Genomic DNA, 21,254 nt, shown 5'->3' with positions numbered 1-21,254 from the left:
CCATGTGCTTGAACGCACATGGTGAAGGTTATTGCACGTTTCAAGCGAAGGTAGAAAGGAGATGACAAATTTGTCTCATCTGTGCTGTAATTATGATATACCCAAGGTACTATTGTGAATAAAAAGGATCTTAACAATAGAGTTTTGTTTTTAAATATGTTTAATGTTCTATTCATAAAAACAAATCCAGTTCAAATTTGTAGCAATACTGCCCAAAAAACTTTATTTTCGCTAAAAAGCGCCACCTATGTCTCAAAATGGGAATCTGAATGTCACTCTCGCTGTCGGAAAAATATCTCGTGAACACATATCCCACTGTTGAGATTATTGCTGTGCTTAATAAAACGCTTAGCTCAAAGATTGACCCAACATTAGCTGCATTTAAAATTCTTGAACAGAAAGTTGGAAAATAGGCAGGATAAGAACAGAACAGTTTACAAGCAACACTATTTTTCTATTTTTCCACCTCAGTGAAAACTGGGATCGGAATGTCAACTGACTTCAACCAAAAAGACCCCTTGGGAAATGCTCATTGGGCCCTTCCATTTTGACAGCGATGACAGCAGCACAAAAGCCAATTTTTGCATTTATTTTTTTGCTGAAAAATCGAAGCGTTCCGACGAACCGGGAATTGAAATCTCGGGAAAATCTCTCCCATTTCGTCCAATCGTGTCTATCCGTATTGTTTTTTTTTCCAATAGGCCTTTGGCGAGCCGATTTCATTCCGTGTGCGAGATTGTTTTCCTTCCCACACGTTCACCCGAGCGTACTCTATTGCTGAGCGCAAGCCGGGCCGACGACGTACTCCGCGGAAGGATATCGAGACGAGGAAGCGAACGCATCATAGCAAACAGCGTACGAAAGTGCATCATCGTGAGAAAAAGCCAAAAAGAAAGCCTCTCGAGCTAGATACTACGCTAATAGAGCCACCAATTGTAGTGGTTTTCCATTTTGGGCGAAGAGGTTTTACTTTAGTTTCTACTTCGTTGTCGTTGTTTCATCATCGTTACCCCATCCCTCCAATAGAGGACTTCCCATCCGCTGGAGAAGGCGCTCGGTGTAAGAAAATCAATGTTTTAGAAACAATTCACTTTTGACGCAGTTTGTGTGTGCGCGTATGTATGTGTTATTAGTAAGCTTGTGAAATTCACACCACCAATTGCTTTAACGCTGACGAGTTGGAAAAATCATACACAACGAATCAGTAATACGGCATCTTTGTAACAGGAAGCCATCGATCTGAAGTTTAGTTCAGACGCAAGGTGCAGAGATCTTTCTTTTATATACTGACGATACGTGATGTTATGCTAACATTCGCCATCATCACCACTATTGAGTTGTTTGGGTTGCTGCGACGCGTCTGTTTGCGAAGACTTTTACCTTACCAACCCGCACCTGCTGAACAACATAGGCAGCAGCATTTGTGATCGTTTGTGTTAAATTCGAACGGCACTACAGACAGCGTTGGATTAACCATGGAAACTACCGAACGAACCGTGTCGACCGTTGCAGGCGGCAGCAGGAAAATGTAAGTAGAAGTACAAAAGCTGACCTTTGTCATTTTCACACCATGCAATAAATTCTTCTCTTTCCAGCGCTTTCAGTGTGGAAGAGGCCCAACATTCCTTTAAGACCACCGATAAGAATATTACAGTGGTGTGTACCGAGGGCAAACATGACCGTGGTAGTTCGAAGATCAAGCTGGTCAATGTGGTCAACTTCAAATGGGAACAGAAAAACTACCCTGGACGGTTGATAGCCTGTCACAAGGACTGTTTTCTGCTCGCGTACTCAATTCGAGGTACAGCCAGTTTCGAAAGAAAGCCGATGCTGTTGTCACCCACTAATGATCGTTCACGCTCTGGTACATTTTCCCCTCCACAGTAACGAAGCAGTCCAAGAGCGAAAGCATGGTACGGGTAGCCCATTTGGATCTTCCCGAACGAGGTCTGATTAAAGGACTGTCAGATGAAATTCTTGACCTGCAGTTCTCGCACAACAGCACCTACGATTGTTTGCTCGGCATCATCGAACGGACAACTCTGCACGTCCACAAGGTGCTGGTGAAAGGTGAAAAGGTAACCACCGCGCTCAAGGTGAAAATCGTCGATCCGCTCGATGGGCACGTCCCGACATGCGACCGCATAACCTGGTGTCCGTACATGAGCGATGGTGCCGATTATAGCGATGATTTCGCCAAGGAGCTGCTCGTGTGGACCCGCGGACCAACGTTCCAGTGCTACAGTATTAGTGCGCTGGCAAAATCGTACATCGACACGACCGATCTGAAAGCGTCCGATATCGAAGAGGGTGGTTTTAAGGCGAACGATGGGGATGCAATCATCACGGGCAGCGTGTTCTCCGACGATGGTACCACACTGGCGCTCAGCTCGAACGACGGTTTGATCCGGTTCTATCAGGTGTACCAGCACGCGAACGATCGCTCACCGAGGCGGCTGCATATGTGGAAGCCGCACGACGGCAAACCGATCACAAGCTTCTTCTTCCTGGACAATTACACCGAAACGGTGAACAATAAAACGATCTGGAAGCATGCGATCACCTGCGCGGAGAACAACTCGGAAATCAAGGTGTGGTGTTGCGAATCCTGGGAGTGTCTGCAAACGATTCGTTTAACGTCCTCGGTCGCCGATGCATCGCTTCACTTTAAAGCAGAAATCGACATCTCCTCCACGTATCTTGTGCTTACCGAACGTAACACACGTCAGATTTACGTGATGCAGATACGGAAAGGAAAAGGTGCCACCTCACCCGAGGCCGAACCGGTGGTGCAATCGAAGAAGAGCATCATTAGCAAGGGCGGCACTCGTACGATCGTTCAGCCGTACATTGTGTCGATCGCGGAGTACCCACTGTCGGCATCCGTGTTAGGGTTTGCCATACTGTACGCAACGGCCGGCAACTCCAAGTACGGCGATTATGAGGACGAAGATGATGATGATCAGTCGGCACAGAAGTGTGTTGTCATTCGTATGTTTTTAGTGCAACCAAACAATCTGCAGGACTGTACGCTGATGTACGATGCGATACCGGAAAGCGAGAGCGAACCACTTACGAAGGAGCTAACGGACGAACCGGACCGGGATGTGGACGTGACGGAAAGGCAGGAAAATTCTTCCTCAGCGTCTTCGTCCGCTTCGAACGAAACGACGGACAATGTATCGGATCCACCATCGGAAGAGGAAGATCGTTCATTGGATGGCGGTGGTGGTGGTAACGATGGTACGGCATTGAAAGGGAAACCATCGAAGGTGGACGTTAAGAACGGTGATGCCCAAGATGGTGACGGATCAGATAATCCCAGTGTGGTGGATGACCCGATAGTGCTTAAAATGGCGGAAGCAGCACAAAAATTAAACGACGTGTTTGTAGGAATCCGTACGACACAACCTTCGACGGAAAGAGCGATCGTTGCGGGTACCAGCGCACCGACGACACCGGCCAGCAGCACCAAAGTGAATCTTATGACTCCGGACTCCTTCAGCACACCAGCTACCGCTTGTAGCAGATCCGGTAAGTTGTTTTGATCCTAAATTGGTTTGTATATGTCGTGCAGATTATTCTATTTCAGTATTTGGGTTTGTTCTGTAAGGTATAGTGAATAGTTTTTGTTCCAGTTCCGTAGGCAAAGAGAATGTATGTTTTATTTTATCGTATGGTAGCTTGCTGGTTACGTATTTACTAAAACAGTCCCAGTACAGAGTGTTGATCACTGTAGTGTATTAGGATAATAGTTGTTTTTGGAGTATTTTATTTTGCTTGCTCCATGTCGTATCATATCGTTGTTCGGCAAATGCGATAGAATTATATCATTTGTTGATTTTCATTTGCAACTTTGAAAGATTATCTGTCCAGGGGAGGTATACAGTCAGCATGACTGCGATTACTATTTGTTACGTTTATGTATTGTTTATGTATGTATTGTAAACGTTTTTACGGTAAAAGATAAAATTGTTGTCCCCGTATACTTAGTAATAGTTTCAAGCATATTTGTTTATAATTTCCTTATGTGCTTATGCTAGTATTGCTACTTATTATTTAAACAAATAGCATATTAGTATCGATTTTACATCACGATGTGGAAAATATTTTCCTTTACCATCGTCTCGTTGAACGATTTTGGCTAACGGTTCGTTTCCGTACGTTTGTTACTGCAGCCGGAAAGGAGAACCTGAAAGATGTGCGCATTATCAACCTTTCGGAGCTGCCCTACCCCGAAATGGAAACGATCATGAATCAGTACGATCGGCGAACCGCCGGTAGACGGCGTGGCCGTGGGTCTGCGATCAACGTGACCACCACATCGACCGATGGCGCAAGGAAGCCCAATTCGTCCGCCACTAGCACGGCCAGCGCGAATGGCAGTGTGTCTAGCGATGGTAATAGCTCCGACGACGAAGAGGAACCAGAAGAAGAGGGTGGTGGCAACACTAGTGTCGCTTCGGTGGCCGGTTCGGAACGAATCGCCAACATTACCGACGATCCGGACGATAACGGGGACAATGATGAGGAGGAGGAAGACACGGACGTGGAGCCTAAAGTTGTATCCACGCAGGGCAAAAAGAGCAGTGGGAAGTTGGGTTTTGCGAGAGCGAATGGTGTTGTCGGAAGTACGGTCGAGCAAACGAAAGGCAGAAAGGGAAGCCACCCAACTGGAACGGGGCAACCGGGTGGTGTCCTTAGCGTTTCGCGGACACCGTTAAACATGGAACACTTTACCAAAATACTCACACTTGACGAAACAGAACCACCGACGGTTCGAGGTAGTTAATTTGCGATTTTTTTCAACACTCTTCGCATTTACGGACAGTGTCTTACACATCCCGCTAATGGAAGGAATGTCTCTAAAAGGTTTTTTGTTTTAATTGTCTTTATAGAAAAAATAAAAAGCGATGAATCGGTTAAGCCGGAAGTGCTCAACACGCTGTTTATGCTGGCAAAGGCCACACAACAACATCAGCAGACGGAGCCGGCAGCTGCCGTTTCGGAGCTGTTGGCATCGGTTGATGCAAAGGCCAATCAACCGATCGTACTGCCGACGACGGAAAAACTCGAGCTCGCGTTTGTGAACATGATGAAAAGTCTGTCGGAGCAGTCGGAAGATAATGCAAACGGTAAATCGAAGCACCGGAACTCAACCAACGGGCCAGCCAGTATGGCGCAGGAGAGCGTTATAGGTAGGCAGAATTGTTCTCTCTCTCTCTTTTTCTCTGTGAATCAAATCAGTCAGAGTAGCTTTAAAATTGTGGGACCTGTTTTACAGATACTCCAACCGTACCACCTATGCCATCCGCGGAAATGCTCGCAAGCGGCGGTTCCAGCCCAAGCCGGGAGGTGCAACAAATTATGTCTACCAAGGGTCCAGTTATCAGCATGGTCGAAGATCTATTCTTGTACTCGTGCGTGGAAAGGAAGGACGATTACGAAGACGAAGATGACGATGAGGAGGAGGGCGTTGTTAATGTGACCGGTCGATACGATGAGGAGGATGGTGTGGTTGTGGTCGTTGCTAACGGTACCGACGACAATCCGGATGAGGTGGATGAGAAAGATGGGGAACCTGTTGCGGCGGACGCGAGTGTGTTACTGTCTGAGGAAAAGGCTACGGCTGCAGTTTCGGCCCTCAAAGAACCCATTCCGGATAGTAGCACTGTTGAGTTGGAGCTTGTGCAGGCTGCCAAGCGCAGCAAGGAGACCGCGCAGGGCAACAGTCCGAGCGACGAGAAAGCACGAGTGGAAACGAACAATGAACCAACAACGGCCCGTTTTTGGCCAGCGAAAGTACCGACCGAAGTGCCGGCCGGTAAAGCGAACGATCCAAAACCATCTCCGGCACAGGAAACGTACGCCGGCGTACCAGCACCTACGGTCGTCCATATGCCAGAAGGGTCGAAGCAGATTGCCGATCTTAATGGCAAGCTGGACCGGATGATGGAGCTGCTGCTAATGCAGTCGCGACAGATCGGGGAGCTGAACATGCAGCTGGAAGCGATGAAGAAATCGAAAGAGGAAGAGCAACGGCGGTGCAGCACGGCACTGAACCGAATCAACCAAACGCTTCCGAAGAAGATCGAAACGCAGCTGTCCGCACTGTTGGTACAGCACACGCTGAAAGTGGAGCAAACGCTGGTGACCTGCTTCAACACCCAGCAGGCCCGGTTAACCGAAACACTAACGCACCTACCTCAGGCGATAATGGCCCAGCTGTCACCTAAGATGATTCCGGTGTTGTTGCAGGAGATACTAAAACGGGTGATACCGACCATTAACGGCAAGCTGGACGTGATGCAACGTGGAATATGCATGGAACTGGCGGAAAAGTTGCTCGCAAACGAAGGGGCAATGCGCGAAACCGTCCAGCGAACAATACGTAGTGAGGTAGTTGAATGTTTTTTTCCCCGCACAGGTTTCAAGCAAGTAATTGTTGTTTCGATTCTCTTTTCTTCCTCATCTCGTAACACAGCCTGTCACGAAGGTGATAACCGCTGCTATACATTCCGGATCGCGCACGGTATTCACGGATGTTTACAACCAATCGATGCGGGAAATCGTGCTGCCCACCTACAGCCAAGAGACGAAGGAACTTTTCACACAACTTAACACATCCTTTGGCCATGGCATTGTAGAGCGTAAGTATAATTATGTGTGGCCCTTTTGCTGGACCGGTACCGAATGCTTACCTACCTTACCTTACTTCTCCTGCAGTAATGCGAAAGCTCGACGAACACCTCGACAGGGTGGTAAAGATGCAGGAATCGACAACCGGATGTTTAAAAATAATACGCGAACTGCCGAAAGACCTTTCCACAGCTGCGGACGACATCTTTAACGGTTGTGCGCGGATGGTGCGACACAGCATGGAGAAGGATATGCGGACACTGGAAACGACGCTGCTGAAGTCGATCCGCGATCACATCGGAAAGGAGATTGAGAAGGGCTTCGAGGCACAAACATCGTCGCTGGAAGATTCCGTCCTGTCGGTGGTTCGGTCACAGGCACAAACGCCCGCACCAAGCAATATGGACGTGCAGGACCAAATCAAGCAGTATCTCAGCGGTGGCCAGATCAACAAAGCGTTCCACAAGGCGCTGCTTTCAAATGATCTGAACCTGGTGGAATTTCTGCTTGAGCGGGCCGACTACAAGCAGGTGTTTAATCCGTGTCCGCTCGAGCAAACGGTGCTGCTGTCGCTGATACAGCAAGTGTCCGCCGATATGAGCAACTACAATGAATTAAAACAAAAGTATGTAGCGTAAAACGATGACGTAGATGTAGCGGTGCACGGATTGCAACTGCATTGACCCGGTTTGTTTGCATACTTTCAGGTACTTGTCGGACGCGATAGTAAGCCTGGACTTTCAAGATCCGATCACGAAGGAACACTCGCCGAAGGTGATATTGGAGCTGATAAACAACTGTCAGAAGTTTATGACCGACAACCCATCCAATCCGCTTTGTACCGGTATCAAAATGTTGGTCATTGCCGCACAGTACATGGGCTACAAGAATATCTGATATCTGCTCAAGTAGCAGCAGCAGCAGCAGCAACAAAAACGGCAATCCAAGACTGACGGCACCTGAATTCATTCAAAACAAACCCAACATCCCCTTTGTAAACCTCAAGCAATCGATCAATCAATTCAATTTTAAAACCCATTTTCATACCGACAAAAGACAGGAAGCTACACAGGTGAGAGAAGGAGAAGGCAGTTTGGAACCATATCTTATTTCTCGGTACTATGTACCATCATAACTATTTGTTTTTAATTTGAGTATAACTTTCCCATTAATTTTACTGTTTTTTTTCGTCGAAATTGATACGAAAGATACCCCATTTCTTTCAAGGTCTCTTCAAGCAATGGTAATAGTGCAACAACCTTTTGTATATCGCTCCGTACGATGAGCTTCCTTTGGAACATTCAACCCTTTTATCCCTTTTGACTAAAGCGCATCACTTTTACCTCCCTGGGATGAACGTGAAGTACACGCGCTGCTGTTGTGCTGTGGAGAGTCGTCCCATGCCGCTTCTGTGTAGATCCCAAGCCCCCATCTGTGAGACCGGGACAAATGAACCGATTGTGTGGTATATCATTTCGTCTCCATTGTGTTGTCGAATAATAGAGGGACGGAACAGCAGCGAAAAAAAAAACCAGACATCCTTCTGGATCATTTTTAGTTTTTAACACAAAAAAATAAAATCTATCATAACATGTCCATGCTCCACAACACACAGAAGTCATCAGTATAGAGGTATTTGGAAAGAAATGTCTGAATCCTGAGTCTTCAAAGATACGTGGATAATCAAATGATTCCTTTAAGATTCACGAATCCAATAAGTTCGCGATTCTAGCCGCCAGTCTAGCAGTACTAGCATTGCAACATAAAATTGCGATATCCTGCAGATTCATTTGCTTATGATTCAGAGTCATTCTTTCGGTTCAATGATTCATGAATCTATAGACTAGATTAACCCAACTCTAATGAAGATAGTTCAATGGATGCAGGTTTACATTTAACGGGTAGTGAAAATGATTAATTACTTTCAGTTACTTCCTTTATTTTGCGCTGCATTTGATACTTTCAAATGCTCTATAACGTGTTTCGGTAGCTTGATACGTTTTCTACTCGTTTTCTTAACTATTCCACTATCACCAACCGTTGCCGGTTTTCCATCTGATTCATTCCTTCCAATTGTTACATCGTTTTTCTTTTTCTTCGACTTTTTGCACGACAGTGGATTAGGATTTTTGGGTTTTTTGGGCTTTTTGCGCACGGGCGTTTCGGGCACGGTGATACCTTCTTTCGCCTTCAGCGCTTGAATCATCTTTTGATCAAGCTCACGAATACCAACCCGATTCTTCTGCCCATCAGCTGCCGCCTGACGATGCACCTCCGACGGTTGTACCAACGTCGGGACGGACCCGTTGTGCAGATAGAACAGCGGAATGCCCGGGTTGCCTCGTACCCATTCCTGCAGCGCACGGTCCTGCGTTGCCACGATATAATGACACGTTTTTGTCATCGCTTTAATGCAAGCGGCACCATCGAGCGGTCGCTTCTCGTGCCCGCAACGATGAACGAGAAATTTCTTCAACAGCTGGCTGGTGCCAATGAATGCCGGGCCGAGATTGTCCGTCTCCGTGATGATACAGGCCGTCACGATCGGTTTCACCTCGCACTGGAAGTACTTTTTTAACTGCTCTTCTATTTGGAGCCGCACCTGGTGGATAAGATTTACGCATTACGTTAGCGCACAAAGTCATTAGACGCTGGAACACGCTTTCCTCGCAGCATTACCTTGTACGCAGCATGGCAGAAACTTCCATCGATCAGCACAAGCAACGGTTCCCGGAATCCAAAATTATTTATGTAAAAACTCATATACTTACGAGTTTTCTTGTGTTTTGTAATCTTCATTTTTGATTTTTAAGAACTTTTCTTGCCTTTTAGTGCGTACAAAAAAGTCGTTCGTGTCTCACGTTTCATCGCATCACAATAATAACAATCGAGTTTCGCATCCCGTTTGACATTTCGTCGTTTCATCGATTTTTATTTCCTTCGCTTTTTTAGCACGGTGAGAAGCTTCCTTAAAATCGGTCGATTTTATCATTTTAGTTTTACTATTTAAAGTGAGAAAAGAAAAGAAGAGGTTTTATACATTTTTTGGAATACAAAACCATTGAAAATAGAAAAAAAATCATTTTACATATTTCGCAGTAAATTAGCAAAACCCTTCAGTGCTGTTTACCTGTACCCATTTATACTTTTTTTTAAACAATTAAACAGAGTAAAAATTCATAATTACAAAAAAACACGATCAGGACCATTTTTATTGTAAAAGAATACTTTCTCCTTTATTTCCTTCAACGCGTTGTACAACGAAAGCACACTACAAAAACGAAAAAACCGCAAAATATAAAACAGCAACTATACATTTTACACTGTTCTACGCCCGTTTTTCGCACTCTACACCTAGTTCGCATCGTAGACCAAAAGGATGAGGCAAAACCTCGTATCTCTATCGCTATCACTTGTATTCGCAATGAATCCGCCAATGAACGAATTGTTTGATTTGCATGATCGTTTAACGCCTTCACTAAAGCTACGTTTTCTTCCGTTCGTTTTTTTTTTACGGACTCTAGCCCATTTACCTCTATCTAATACGGTTACCGCTTCCCCGGTCAGTGGCGTTTCGTATATCCCCTGTCACCTGTTCCCATTCACCGACCACAGAAGCAGTACAGCTTGAGCCGATAGTCGTCGACACAGAAGCTTTGCTTGCCGTACAGATTGGTGCGGCTAACCGTGCCGGTCAGGAAGCTATCGTTGTTGGAATCGATCCGCACCGTTGCCTCGAACTCCCCATCACCCGGTTTCGTAACGAACCGCACGCTGATGTCGCTGAACTTGTGCTTGGCGGTAATATTCTCCGGCGACATACCGACGCTCGCATCCTCGATCGAGTTCAGATGCAGCACACTGCACTGCGGGTACTCCAGCAGCAGATGGTTCACTCGGTCGACCGCAAACCGCGCCGCCTGTATCACCTGATGATCGTTCTTCGCTAGCGCCTTGTGATCGTGACAGGTACACCAGTGCGGCGCAATTCCAGCATCCTCACACGTCCGCGTGGCCGGAATCGGCAGAAACAGGCTGATACCTCTCGGGATGGGTCTGGCTTCCAGCAACTCCTCCGTCCGCTCACGAATCGATTCCGTCGACAGACCGGAGAGATCCAGGAATTCTTTCAACGTCTCGTACAGATCGAAGTGCGTCGTCAACCGCAACCGGTTCCGGCGAAGGTTGTGGAAAGCGGAAGGGTACTGCGCCCGGAACCAGGCCGGCAGTACGAAGATCAGAAACGGTTGCCTTTCCTCCATCATGCCCTGGTAAGTGTTCCGAAACGATCCCCACCGGATGCCGTGATCACTCATCAAGATCAGCACCGTCCGGTTGAGATAGTGCTGCTGCTGTTCGTTCATGAACTCCAACACCTGCCGGTAGTCGTCATCGATCAGTGAGGGATTGTTGAAGAAATCATGCGTCATGCCGACGGCCCACAGCAGGGAAAACACCGGTTCCTTCGCACCGAACGTTTTCACCAGCTTGCGAGCGTAATCCAACAGCACGCGGGTAGGATTCCGACCGCCCAGACATAGCTTGGCGTTAAGCTTCTTATTGTACCCCACGCTCGATTCCATCTGGCGAAAAAAGTTTCTCAGGTAGTAGTCAGTCGGTTGCCGATGGAAGCCCTTCTTGCCGTAGTTGAACGTGGCCATCGCCGAACTATCCTCGGCGTACACCGTCCGATAGCCCGCCGCGGCGAATTTGTTCCACACGAACTGACACAGGTCAAAGGTACTGCTGGCGTTTGGAAGACATGCTGCACCGAGCTCCTCGATGTCCAGCCCGGTCAGGGCCGGTACCATGTTGGGGAATGTATTGTCGCCCACTTTGTTGTACCCGAACATCTCAATGCCTGTAAGTATGCGAGAGAAACATGGAAACTCTAAAAGCATTCTCTGTACTGTAGTCCAATACTCTGGTACTGCAAACCGTTGATAGTAGCGTTGGGTAAATCTGATTCAGATTTATGATAGTATCTATGCACAAATTTAGTATATTGCCGATCGCTTGGAATGTACTAACTTAGTATACGTATACTATGGTAGTATATTCCCGTAAAATTTGCAATATTTTAGTATCCGTATACTATTTTAGCACACGTGTGCTGTGTTTGAGTATTTATGTACTATTTTAGTATCCGGATACTAATTTAGTATCCATACATTATTTTAGTATACACATGCTGTCTCAGTTTTCGTATACTATTTTAGTATACATGTGCTATTTAAGTACACCCCGTATACAAGGTTTGTGCTATTTTCGCTTCTGTATACTATTTTGGTATTCATGTACTCTTTTAGTACATCTCCGTTTTCTAGGTCTGTACTATTTTAATAATCGTGTACTATTTTAGCAACCGTATGCTTTTTCAGTGTACAACTGATTTAGTATTTTTAGGAAGTACTTATTCAGTATCCGTGCCCTGTTTTAGTACATTCCCTTAAGCTAGGTTTGTACTATTTCAGTCCCGTTTTCCAGTTTTTAATTTTTTATTTTTTAAATTCCCGTATACTATTCTAGTGGGAGTATGCCATGTTAGCAGCTGTTTACTAATTTAGTACATACTATACATCATTTTTAGCACGCGTATACTAATTCAGTATTTGATGCATACTAATTTGAAATATTTTGGTGTGCACGGTCAATTTGTTTACTAATGGACATGGAAAGTTGAATAATTCATATGAAAGTTTAGTAATTCAGTTAACCCACATGGTTTACTGGTATCTGTACCTGTTTACTGTAATACTGTTCACTCTGTCTCACAATCAGCACTGTTTACTCTTAAGTATTTCGTGTATGTGTATGTACAGTCTTATCCCGTGTTACGCGATTTTTTTTCATGTTACTCTTCTCAACAAGCACCACATTAGTTTATACCTACCGTTTAAGGTGTTGAGTAGATAATCGGTTGTCTGATTCATTTGGCGGTGTAAATTCAATCTCGAAACCGCATCTATGCCCAGTATCATCACATTCAGCTGCTGTTGATCACCTATGGAAGTGGCATCTTCCTGCTGGTGGTGATCTTTCCGGTTTCGTAACCTCCGCTCGACAGATTTCTTCCACGGCACGAACGCAAAGTAATCCCAGTAGAATGGATCCTTCGTTCCGCCATGGTGACAGTTGGCCATCACGAACTCTTCCTCCCGCACGGTAAACCGTTCCGGATAATCGAAACAGCTCTCGTTACCGATCTGGTGCTCCTCCTGATCGGTCAACCGTTCGAACGGCCGTACACAGCACTGGATCAGGCTCGCGTTCGTCACGTTGTAATGGCGCTCGATGTCCTCCGCCGACAGCTGAAACCAGATCCACCGTTCGTCCGCTTCCAGCAGTGCCGGCACACACTCGATCGGTTCCGGGCGCTCGATAAACTTCTGTATCCGGTCGTTCGTGACCGGAAAGCTCGGCATCTTGCAACCGACCGTGTTGACAAAGTACGAGCTGTTGTAGTTGAAGTGCTGCTCGTCGTCACGCGTTTCCAGCGCTTCGTTCCAGAGTGGGGCCTCCAGTGCGTCATAGTCCCACCAGAACGGACGTTCGATCGCGTACAGCAAACAGGCGAACACGGTACCCATCATCAGCAGCACCTTGAAGCGGGTTTTCTTTTTCCGTAGCGGTCCCATCCGTCGATCGTTCGGTAGTAATGGTTTGTAGTGATGAACGCTGTGGCTCGACCGGTAGCGATGTGCAAAGCTGCAACGAAATGTAATGTGCCGGGAGCTTTACTTGTACCTCGTCTATAAACGTCAAGGTAACGCGGAGTATCAACAAATTCGTTCAGCTCCAATTCTGCAATTTCTTATCAAATTTCATTGCCTTCTTGCATTCGATGCAGCTGCAAACGGTTGCAACAATTAAATGTTCATTAAATGAACTTCAACTTTTCTACCTACCAAGGGTCGCTTCTAAATGCATTACTGATTGGACCGACTGCCTATTGATCCTTCTTTCTTTTCGGTCACCGAACTCATCATCGAGTCTCCGAGGGATGCAGGGACAAAAGTAGAAGCTTAGCTCGGACAACATTTGGGCGTTGGAAGCTGTCGTTGCCAACAAACATTTCGCCCCTGTACTCCCCGATGCCGGCACTCCCGCTGTAGCAAATAAATCAGTAAACTTTTCCCCCAGTTGGCACAACGCCAAGTCATGCTCCAGTTTTGAGTTGTTTTCGTGCAGTCTTCTTGTGCGTTCGCTCGGATCGGATTCCTTGTAAGAACAGATGCCTTTTGTTTTTTCTTGTTATTCTATTGCTTTCTTCACATTTTAAAAAGAAGCAATCAAACTTCGGCCCCGGAAAAGCCTACGGAAATGTGCAATAAAAGAAAAGAAACCTTATCATGCAGCCACCACTTTAATTTAAGCAGACGACAAATTGCAACTAAACCCAACAATTCCGGCCAACAAAGGCGATAAACCTAGATTTATCGTCTGTCTGGAAGGAAAGCGTTCGGTGAGTAGATATCCGGCCATTAAAACACCATATAATGAAGGAATATGTTCTGTTTAACTCGATCGTTATGATCGTGCACGATCATTCTCATCTCCAAATCTTCAAATTTCATAAACAAAAAAATGTTAGTCAACAAAGCAAACGTTTTAGTTCAAAAAGTTCACTATCAGTACACAATCAAAACGCAATGGTAAATCATAAAAACAATTATAAATGCTATTTATCGCAATTTTCCAGTCCCGTACACTGCAGGTGTGGCGATAAATGCAGCACGAACTGTAAACCTTCCATCATCGCCTACAGTGCGGTGCATTCGTTTAGCCGCACCAATATTTTTCAATCGATTGGCTTTATGTTGGATTGTTAGTTTACGTGTTGGCATTGAATTGACTTCTTTCGAAGCTTATTATCTGCTGGAATGACCTCGAACACCTACTTTGTTGAAGCTGATATTTTGATGCCGTATTTGAAGCATTACCCAAATGGTTTGGAAGTTTTCTAGCACGATAAAAGTCATAATTCTTCTATCACGCCGATCAAAGGCATGGTTGGAGTCGAAAGAAATTATTGGTCAGTTTGCAGTAAGGTTTGTACCCGGTCGAGAAGCTTTGGAGAATAATGACATTAAAGGTTTACGCAAAGAATTGTCAGTAACCCTACAAGGGGACCTCAAACTATGCATGAGAGAATGCCAAAAGCAAATCAGGTCACAAACAAGCAAAAACCGTGATACTTGAAAGCCTGAAAACAAATCTTTAAAGTCATTAAAACCACAAAAAGAGCTGCCAAATACTACAATATCATAAAAGTTTGACTTGCTTTTTTGACTGCAACATCATTTTTTTCGTATCTTTACGAATCTAACATGCCGAAACGAACTATTGTTAAAGCATTATTTTTTACTAATTTGAGTTTGAAAAGTTAAAGAAACGTGTAGAAAGGTATTATTCCACTGAGAAATTTATCAATATATTGGTGCGCCTAAACGAATGCATCGCACTGTACTATGTGCCCCACCTAGCAGAAGTGTAACTGGCAGTGCTAGAGCACCACGTGCTTTACACAACGTCGAGGCCCACGTGGAGCTTCTCCCGTTGCTATCTAACCGTGCCAAATGATGTTTTCTTGCAAGCATCACAACCGGTCACCTTGTCCTCAAAGCGACCGCGTGCAGATTGATTCCGTCGCCACGTCGAGTGTGTGCAAGCATCATCAACGGAATTCCGATTCCATGGTGCCGATGCCAGCTTGCGAATTGTAATTTAAATTATCTCCCGCCAAGGCGCACAAAGAAAGACTAACGTCGGCCAACAATAGCCCATGCCCGAAGGGCCTTCACAACTAAGCAGGCCTTGCCGTTGAGAAGCACATCAAAGGCGAAGCGTTGAAATGCGGAGAAGGATAACCTCTTGGCGAATAGCTTTTGACGGCTGTCACTTAATTAGGGATCGAGCCGATATCATTAAATGAATGGGAGAAAATTGATTAGCAGTTCCGTTGAGGCGAATTCTTCTTACCGGGACCTAAGAGCCCCTTGATGGAATTACGGCACACTTCAAAGTGCAGGAAGTATTGGCTCTGTCTTTGATGCTATTTACTACCTCAAGGAGTTATAGTTTAAATCGCATTACAAGTTCTTCCCTTCGTAGATCAACTCTGTGTAATATCGTGATGTGTTTTGGTTACTACCGCATCACTAATCCCCCGCAACGAAAACGAGAACCGAACAGAAATTCTGCAAAAAAAAAAATGAAGGAACTGCACACAGCTTAAAAATAAAATTGGCAAAAAAAAGCTTCCTTTTACGCTCATTTCCTCGTCGAAAGGAATCTCGTCAGCGAAAGGAGAAAGTTTCATCAATCCTTCCCATGAAGCCATTCATCACCCGGCAATCACAGATGTTTGCACTCCGGATCCGAGATGCTGGTGGAGTAGCAGCAGCAGAACTTACGTTATCTGCTTACCTTGCTTTTCTCAGCCATCTCAAGGCCCGGATGTGTCTGGTTGGACCGAAACGGCGTGTGAGAGCTTATCCAACCTTTCCCCCCTTCAAAACCGAACGTGTCACTACCGTCTGAGTGTCCCGATAGGAAGGAAACACCGCGATGGTCGTTATTTGCTGCGGTGAAGTAGCCAACTCCAACCAAGCCAACCAAGCAAAATAACGACATCCGACACGGACCGACTCAGCCCGGGTGAGTATTCTCGTCCGATGGAGTCACGAGGTCGTTAGAATTCTTCAGCCCTCAGGGCATTACTGCTTCGGAGCGCTGGTCGCTCAAATCCTTTCGGATTGAATTTTAATTCAATTCCGTCACGTTTCCCATCTACCGTAGCCGGAAGGGTCACGAGGCACACATTGATCACTGGTGATATCAGTAAGGAACCAGGGCGCGGAATACGTTTGCTGGAGTTTGTGAGTTCTGAAGGCGTAGAATTCTGTTTTCCATTTGTACCTTCCTTCAAACCGGGACCGGGAGAGGGCGAAAAGGACATCCCTTTAGTATCCTGGGCTATGCGACTTTGTGGCACTGCCACAATACGCCGATTAGTCTACAAACACACACACACACACACATACAGTGATTAGACGTCCCATTGCATGCTCGTTCTGGCCGACACACCGTGTCAGTGTTCTGGTCTGGTTGGTCATGTTTATTTTTCCCATATTTTCCACCAATTGATTCACATGAAAGCATTACCCTTCGAGCGGCTTACTAGTTGGGACACAGTGCGGGGCGAAGGAATAATACGCTTCATTACCTTTCGGTATTGTGCAGACTCCCCATCCCGGTGGCGTTCGGTCCCCGCCTTTTCCTTTTTGTCTATTAGCAGCCGTTCCGCAAGCAGCACCAACTTAACACCAGCGAAAGTGTCATTTTTGAATGGAAAAGCACCATTAATCTGTGTTGCTTCCACGCACAATAAAATCCCTGTAACATTCAGCCTGCTTCTTATCCTGCTTGTAATGGACACATACAAACACACACACAGACACACACTCACATAATGGTTGCAAGGGCTCTCGGAATTCAGCAAAAAAAAAAGACACACACGCACACGGACCTAAACTCTACACCAACCGGCGGCGATGGTGGTACTTCAACAACTGAGCTTTGAGCAGATATGACGAGATATGCCGAGAGATTCAGGAGATTTTTATCATCGCACCAACCATTTATACCCATTCGCTCGCGGTCCATCCACAATATGTCGCGATTCCTGGTACGGGCAACGTGATCACCATGCGCCTCCACCGGTACCCTTCACATGGCGGAAGGTAAGGGGAGGGGGGAAAAGCGAGAGTGAAACGGTACAATCATCGCGAAAGCCACAAGCAGGAATTTGTGTGCGATTTGTAAGCGCTGCTGTACCGTTTGCTCCTGCAAGCGGGAGCACCACGGCTTCTCAGCTTCACAGCTACCCAAAACCGGAACCTCGTGGAGTCTGCGCCCAGAGAGTGTGACTCTGGGGCAAGCAGATCGAAGCAGCCACAGTTTCCGGCAGACCGAAGAGAAAGGGAATGAGAGAGCGAGCGCAAATGACAGAGCGCATCTTCCTATCGTCATGGTAACATTCCAATGCATCGGGGCGATGACGACGACGGCCCTTCTCGAACCCGCACGGGCTAGCGGTGTATCCTTTCACACAGCGCGCGCTCTCTCACGCATGAGATCATTGGAACCCGGTGAGGGTAATGCCGCTCACGACTCGCGCCACGAGCCTGATGTTCGTGAAGCGGAACTTGGCCACCATCGGAAGATGCTAACGAATTGCACGGAGCGGAACGGTGTCCGCTTAGAACAGGCGCCAGGGAAAACGTGGTGTGTTTTGTTTTCAAAACAAACAGATACATGTGCAGCAAAGGAGGCGCGCAATACACACAAACCACACCCCGTGTAAGGTTTTTTTTTCGCACACCGTACGCACGGTAATCAGCGCACTTGTGTAACAAAACGTCCATCCTGGAAACGACCTTGGAAGGCATGGCAATGACTGGTTTGGTGGTGGAACGCGCTGGGCGAGCAGGCGCTGGGTGCGATTGTCACGTTATTTCCGGCCCATTCATTCCGGCGTATTGTGCCGGAAAATGTATTCATGATGCTATGGGCTTGGGTGGCCCGGTAATTGATTTCCTGTGCTCGTGCCTGTGACTCTACATCATGTTGGGGCGGTGAAGATGTTCAAAACCGTTTGGCAGAGCGCGCAAGATGATTTGGTTTGGAAATTTAATTTAGAGCACACAAGGAATAATTTGAGTTGATTACTTATTTTCTTAGTTCTCTTGTTGTCCGTAAATTAGTTAAATTATGCTTACATGCTTCATTTATGGAGTGTTTAAACTTTTACTGTTGCTTTAAAGCGAAGTAAGCATTAGTTCAGGAATTCTGTCGAATTTTCAAGTTCTTAGTCGAGAGTGTCCGTATTCGGAAGCTCTGGGTAATTTAAATCCGGATTAGTCGTAGTAATAATTCTAAACGTCTGAATCTTTTGTTTTGTACGATGAAGATTCCCTGACATTGAAGTCAAACCAAATTGCTACATATTTCCATTATCAACAGGCATTTTTTTAAAACTTTTTTCAATTCATCATCAATCAAATCATGCATTACTCATTTGATGTCTGTCTCTTCGTTCTAATCTACCAAAACAAGCACCACATTTACTCTCGATATTGTTTTATTGACAGAAATTATATTTACACACAATCGTCTTACAAACATAGGATCAAAAGAACTAGGGAAGATGGGGGAAACAATTTCTCTCTTTAATTGCTGAGCAGAGCCTAGTAAGGTACACACACACAATGCAATAATAAATATACCATTTATAGGGACACAAAAACGGTCCAAACGATTTCGGAACGGTAAGGAAACAAAATCTGGAAGAATTTTTTTTTATGTCACGTTAAATTGATGCAAAAGTTTTACATCAAAAGCCATGTTCGGCGTCGGTGTGTACGACCGGTGCTTTGAATCAAACGCCAGCAATCGTAAGGGATGGTATCGGTCGTTGAATCATTTAGTCACGATGCCTTTTGATCTAGATGCAAAAAACACTAAATTTGTTATCAGCCTATTTCGTTCGCACGGTTGGGTTTACCGTGCGTTAAAACCTTATGGGGAGCCTTTCATGTGTCAAAGCCCCGCTAGCATATTGACGCATTTTATGAGTATCTAAGCCCATTGTAGACCCGGTTGTTCGAGGGTTGATTAAGAAGGTTCTTAATATCTGCAATGTGGCGAAAAAAAGAATGTTATTAGCTTTTGCCTTTCCCATATCACCAATAAAACTTCTCTTACCTTCTTTTTCCGTATCGGTTAGCTGCGATTTCGGGAACTCGACATCAAACGTTATGTACAGCGTACCGTGGAGGTTGTTGTTCTCGTAGTTGGGCATTCCTTCCCCATTCTTGCGTATTCTCGCACCGGGCCAAGTTACCTTTTCCCGCGTTACCGTCACCTTATGCCCGTCCAGGTGCACTATGTCCAGCGTAAACCCGACCAACGCATCCTGTAAGCTGATCGTGATGTTCGTGTACAGATCGTCACCGCGCCGTTCAAACCGGGCATGCGGGACGGTTTTAATCTTCAGCATCAAATCACCCGGATCACCGTCCATGTGGGGTTCACCTTCGCCGGAGAATCGTGTCTCCTGACCATCCTCCATGCCGGGTTCGATCTCGATCTCGATCGTGCGCTCCTCGTTGACGAGCTTCACGTTCGGACATTCGTCACAGACCGTTTGTTGCATCATCTGGAACCGGCCCGGTCCAAGGTTACGTGTCACCATTTCCTGCCGACAGTTGCATTTCCGCGTACCGGACGCAGGTTTCATCACCGGTTTGTTGCGCGTAATCTCCACAAAGTTCCCACTGTACAGCTCCTCCAGCGTGACGTGCAGGTCCATCACAATGTTAGCACCGCGAGGCGTTTCACGCTGCTCCTGGCCACCGAACCCGAACCCAAAGTCACCGAAAAACTGTGCGAACGGATCCGTGTTGTCCATCATGCCTTCCTTCTTCACGCACTCCTCTCCACACCGATCGTAAAGCTTTCGTTTGTCGTCATCGGACAGTACCTCGTAGGCGGCACCCAAGTCTTGAAACTTTTGCGATGCATCCGGATCGTCTTTGTTTTTGTCGGGATGTAGCTCTTTCGCTAGTGTTCTGCAAACAAAAACAAACACGTCATCAATGAATGGTGGCGTTTGGGTGCATGGTTTCAGCAGCAAACACTTACCGATAGGCTTTTTTAATTTCATTTTTGCTAGCTGTTTTTCGGATTCCTAGAATTTTGTAGAAATCCCTTCCGGCAATTGCATCGTCAGCAACGAGCAGCAGAACCGCAGCACCGACCAGTAGAGTGTAGCAAAAATCGAACGTATTCATGCTTGCTAGCGGCTACGCGTAGTTCCCGGTTGTAGTTTCGTTATGCTAATACACCCCGATCGAATTTAAAGCAAGTTTTACTCAAAACTTCATTTAGAAACTGACTAAAACTTGCCCACTTTTATCACAGTAGATCGGTCTAGTGCGGCGTGGTGGTTTCGTTTTTTTGTTTAGCATTTGCTGGTGCTTTCTGATTGGTCGGAGATGTGTCAATGCTCGGACGCAAACGTCAAAGTTCGTGTTTGCCGAAGATGGATGAAAGAAGCGAAGAGGAGGAACGGGAAGAAGACGGGTCGACGATGTTCGAAACCGACACACGGAATTATTCGAATTTTAACAGAAAGTACAATATTTTTGTAAGAAAATAATTCACATTTATAGTTACGTTGCTCTTACTAGTTTGCTATTAACATGTTTCATATTAATTTTCAGTTATAATAGCTTCAACAAAGGAATAGATCTTATTTAGACGGTTTTGGTGCTAATAATCCCCAAACCACAAGTGCTCTCCGTCGCAAGTGACTCACGTGTACATTCCCTGTAGAGTGTTTTTAGACAGAAACATTGAATTTCTCAAGCAATTATCAAATTTTCCATTAATCGTCCAATTTCTGTATCGTTTACAGTAAGATAATTGAAACCCTCTTCAAGGGAAACTTCTATTGCTAGGAACTTGCCAACAACGGATACATTTAATAACTAAAAACTGTACTTTTCTTCAAATTTACATCCAAGCAATCCGCGGCCTGCTTTCGTGTC

At 45.8% G+C, this 21,254-nt stretch overlaps 4 protein-coding genes across 4 annotated transcripts; 1 reads left to right on the top strand and 3 right to left on the bottom strand.

Moving 5' to 3' along the window:
* Positions 1–1,475: 1,475 nt before the first annotated feature.
* LOC128713468 (enhancer of mRNA-decapping protein 4 homolog) lies at positions 1,476–7,571 on the top strand. The gene is made up of 9 exons (XM_053808329.1): positions 1,476–1,528; positions 1,596–1,801; positions 1,885–3,534; positions 4,179–4,784; positions 4,899–5,198; positions 5,285–6,399; positions 6,485–6,650; positions 6,727–7,264; positions 7,347–7,571. The coding sequence occupies exons 1-9, from the start codon at positions 1,476–1,478 to the stop codon at positions 7,534–7,536; spliced, it is 4,824 nt and encodes a 1,607-aa protein (XP_053664304.1). The 3' UTR covers positions 7,537–7,571.
* A 992-nt stretch (positions 7,572–8,563) lies between these two features.
* On the bottom strand, positions 8,564–9,438 carry LOC128713987 (rRNA-processing protein UTP23 homolog). The gene is made up of 2 exons (XM_053808862.1): positions 9,319–9,438; positions 8,564–9,241 (listed from the first exon to the last, which is right to left on the bottom strand). Exons 1-2 carry the CDS (start codon positions 9,436–9,438, stop codon positions 8,564–8,566), a joined length of 798 nt encoding a protein of 265 aa, XP_053664837.1.
* An 803-nt stretch (positions 9,439–10,241) lies between these two features.
* Positions 10,242–16,893, bottom strand: LOC128711549 (uncharacterized). Its single transcript, XM_053806429.1, has 3 exons — positions 16,868–16,893; positions 12,533–13,347; positions 10,242–11,500 (listed from the first exon to the last, which is right to left on the bottom strand). Exons 1-3 carry the CDS (start codon positions 16,891–16,893, stop codon positions 10,242–10,244), a joined length of 2,100 nt encoding a protein of 699 aa, XP_053662404.1.
* A 2,378-nt stretch (positions 16,894–19,271) lies between these two features.
* LOC128715959 (dnaJ homolog shv) lies at positions 19,272–20,495 on the bottom strand. Its single transcript, XM_053810883.1, has 3 exons — positions 20,347–20,495; positions 19,408–20,273; positions 19,272–19,336 (listed from the first exon to the last, which is right to left on the bottom strand). Exons 1-3 carry the CDS (start codon positions 20,493–20,495, stop codon positions 19,272–19,274), a joined length of 1,080 nt encoding a protein of 359 aa, XP_053666858.1.
* Between the last annotated feature and the right edge of the window lie 759 nt (positions 20,496–21,254).

This window comes from Anopheles marshallii, chromosome 3 (assembly GCF_943734725.1).
Source record: "Anopheles marshallii chromosome 3, idAnoMarsDA_429_01, whole genome shotgun sequence".
Lineage (NCBI taxonomy): Eukaryota > Metazoa > Arthropoda > Insecta > Diptera > Culicidae > Anopheles > Anopheles marshallii.
This window is presented reverse-complemented; position numbering and strand designations above follow the sequence as displayed.

What these genes read in the sequence shown, in the direction of transcription:
- LOC128715959 (XM_053810883.1), bottom strand. Translation starts at nt 20,495, where the DNA reads ATGAATACGTTCGATTTTTGCTACACTCTACTGGTCGGTGCTGCGGTT. An exon ending in GAAATTAAAAAAGCCTATCG is followed by an intron (nt 20,274 to 20,346) that starts GTAAGTGTTTGC and finishes TTTTGTTTGCAG; the next exon opens with AACACTAGCGAAAGAGCTAC. An exon ending in AACCGATACGGAAAAAGAAG is followed by an intron (nt 19,337 to 19,407) that starts GTAAGAGAAGTT and finishes GCCACATTGCAG; the next exon opens with ATATTAAGAACCTTCTTAAT.
- LOC128713987 (XM_053808862.1), bottom strand. Translation starts at nt 9,438, where the DNA reads ATGAAGATTACAAAACACAAGAAAACTCGTAAGTATATGAGTTTTTAC. An exon ending in TCTGCCATGCTGCGTACAAG is followed by an intron (nt 9,242 to 9,318) that starts GTAATGCTGCGA and finishes CTTATCCACCAG; the next exon opens with GTGCGGCTCCAAATAGAAGA.
- LOC128713468 (XM_053808329.1), top strand. Translation starts at nt 1,476, where the DNA reads ATGGAAACTACCGAACGAACCGTGTCGACCGTTGCAGGCGGCAGCAGG. An exon ending in TACCGCTTGTAGCAGATCCG is followed by an intron (nt 3,535 to 4,178) that starts GTAAGTTGTTTT and finishes TTGTTACTGCAG; the next exon opens with CCGGAAAGGAGAACCTGAAA. An exon ending in AGCGAACAATACGTAGTGAG is followed by an intron (nt 6,400 to 6,484) that starts GTAGTTGAATGT and finishes CTCGTAACACAG; the next exon opens with CCTGTCACGAAGGTGATAAC.
- LOC128711549 (XM_053806429.1), bottom strand. Translation starts at nt 16,893, where the DNA reads ATGGGGAGTCTGCACAATACCGAAAG. An exon ending in AGTCTGCACAATACCGAAAG is followed by an intron (nt 13,348 to 16,867) that starts GTAATGAAGCGT and finishes ATTTCGTTGCAG; the next exon opens with CTTTGCACATCGCTACCGGT. An exon ending in TCTACTCAACACCTTAAACG is followed by an intron (nt 11,501 to 12,532) that starts GTAGGTATAAAC and finishes GCATACTTACAG; the next exon opens with GCATTGAGATGTTCGGGTAC.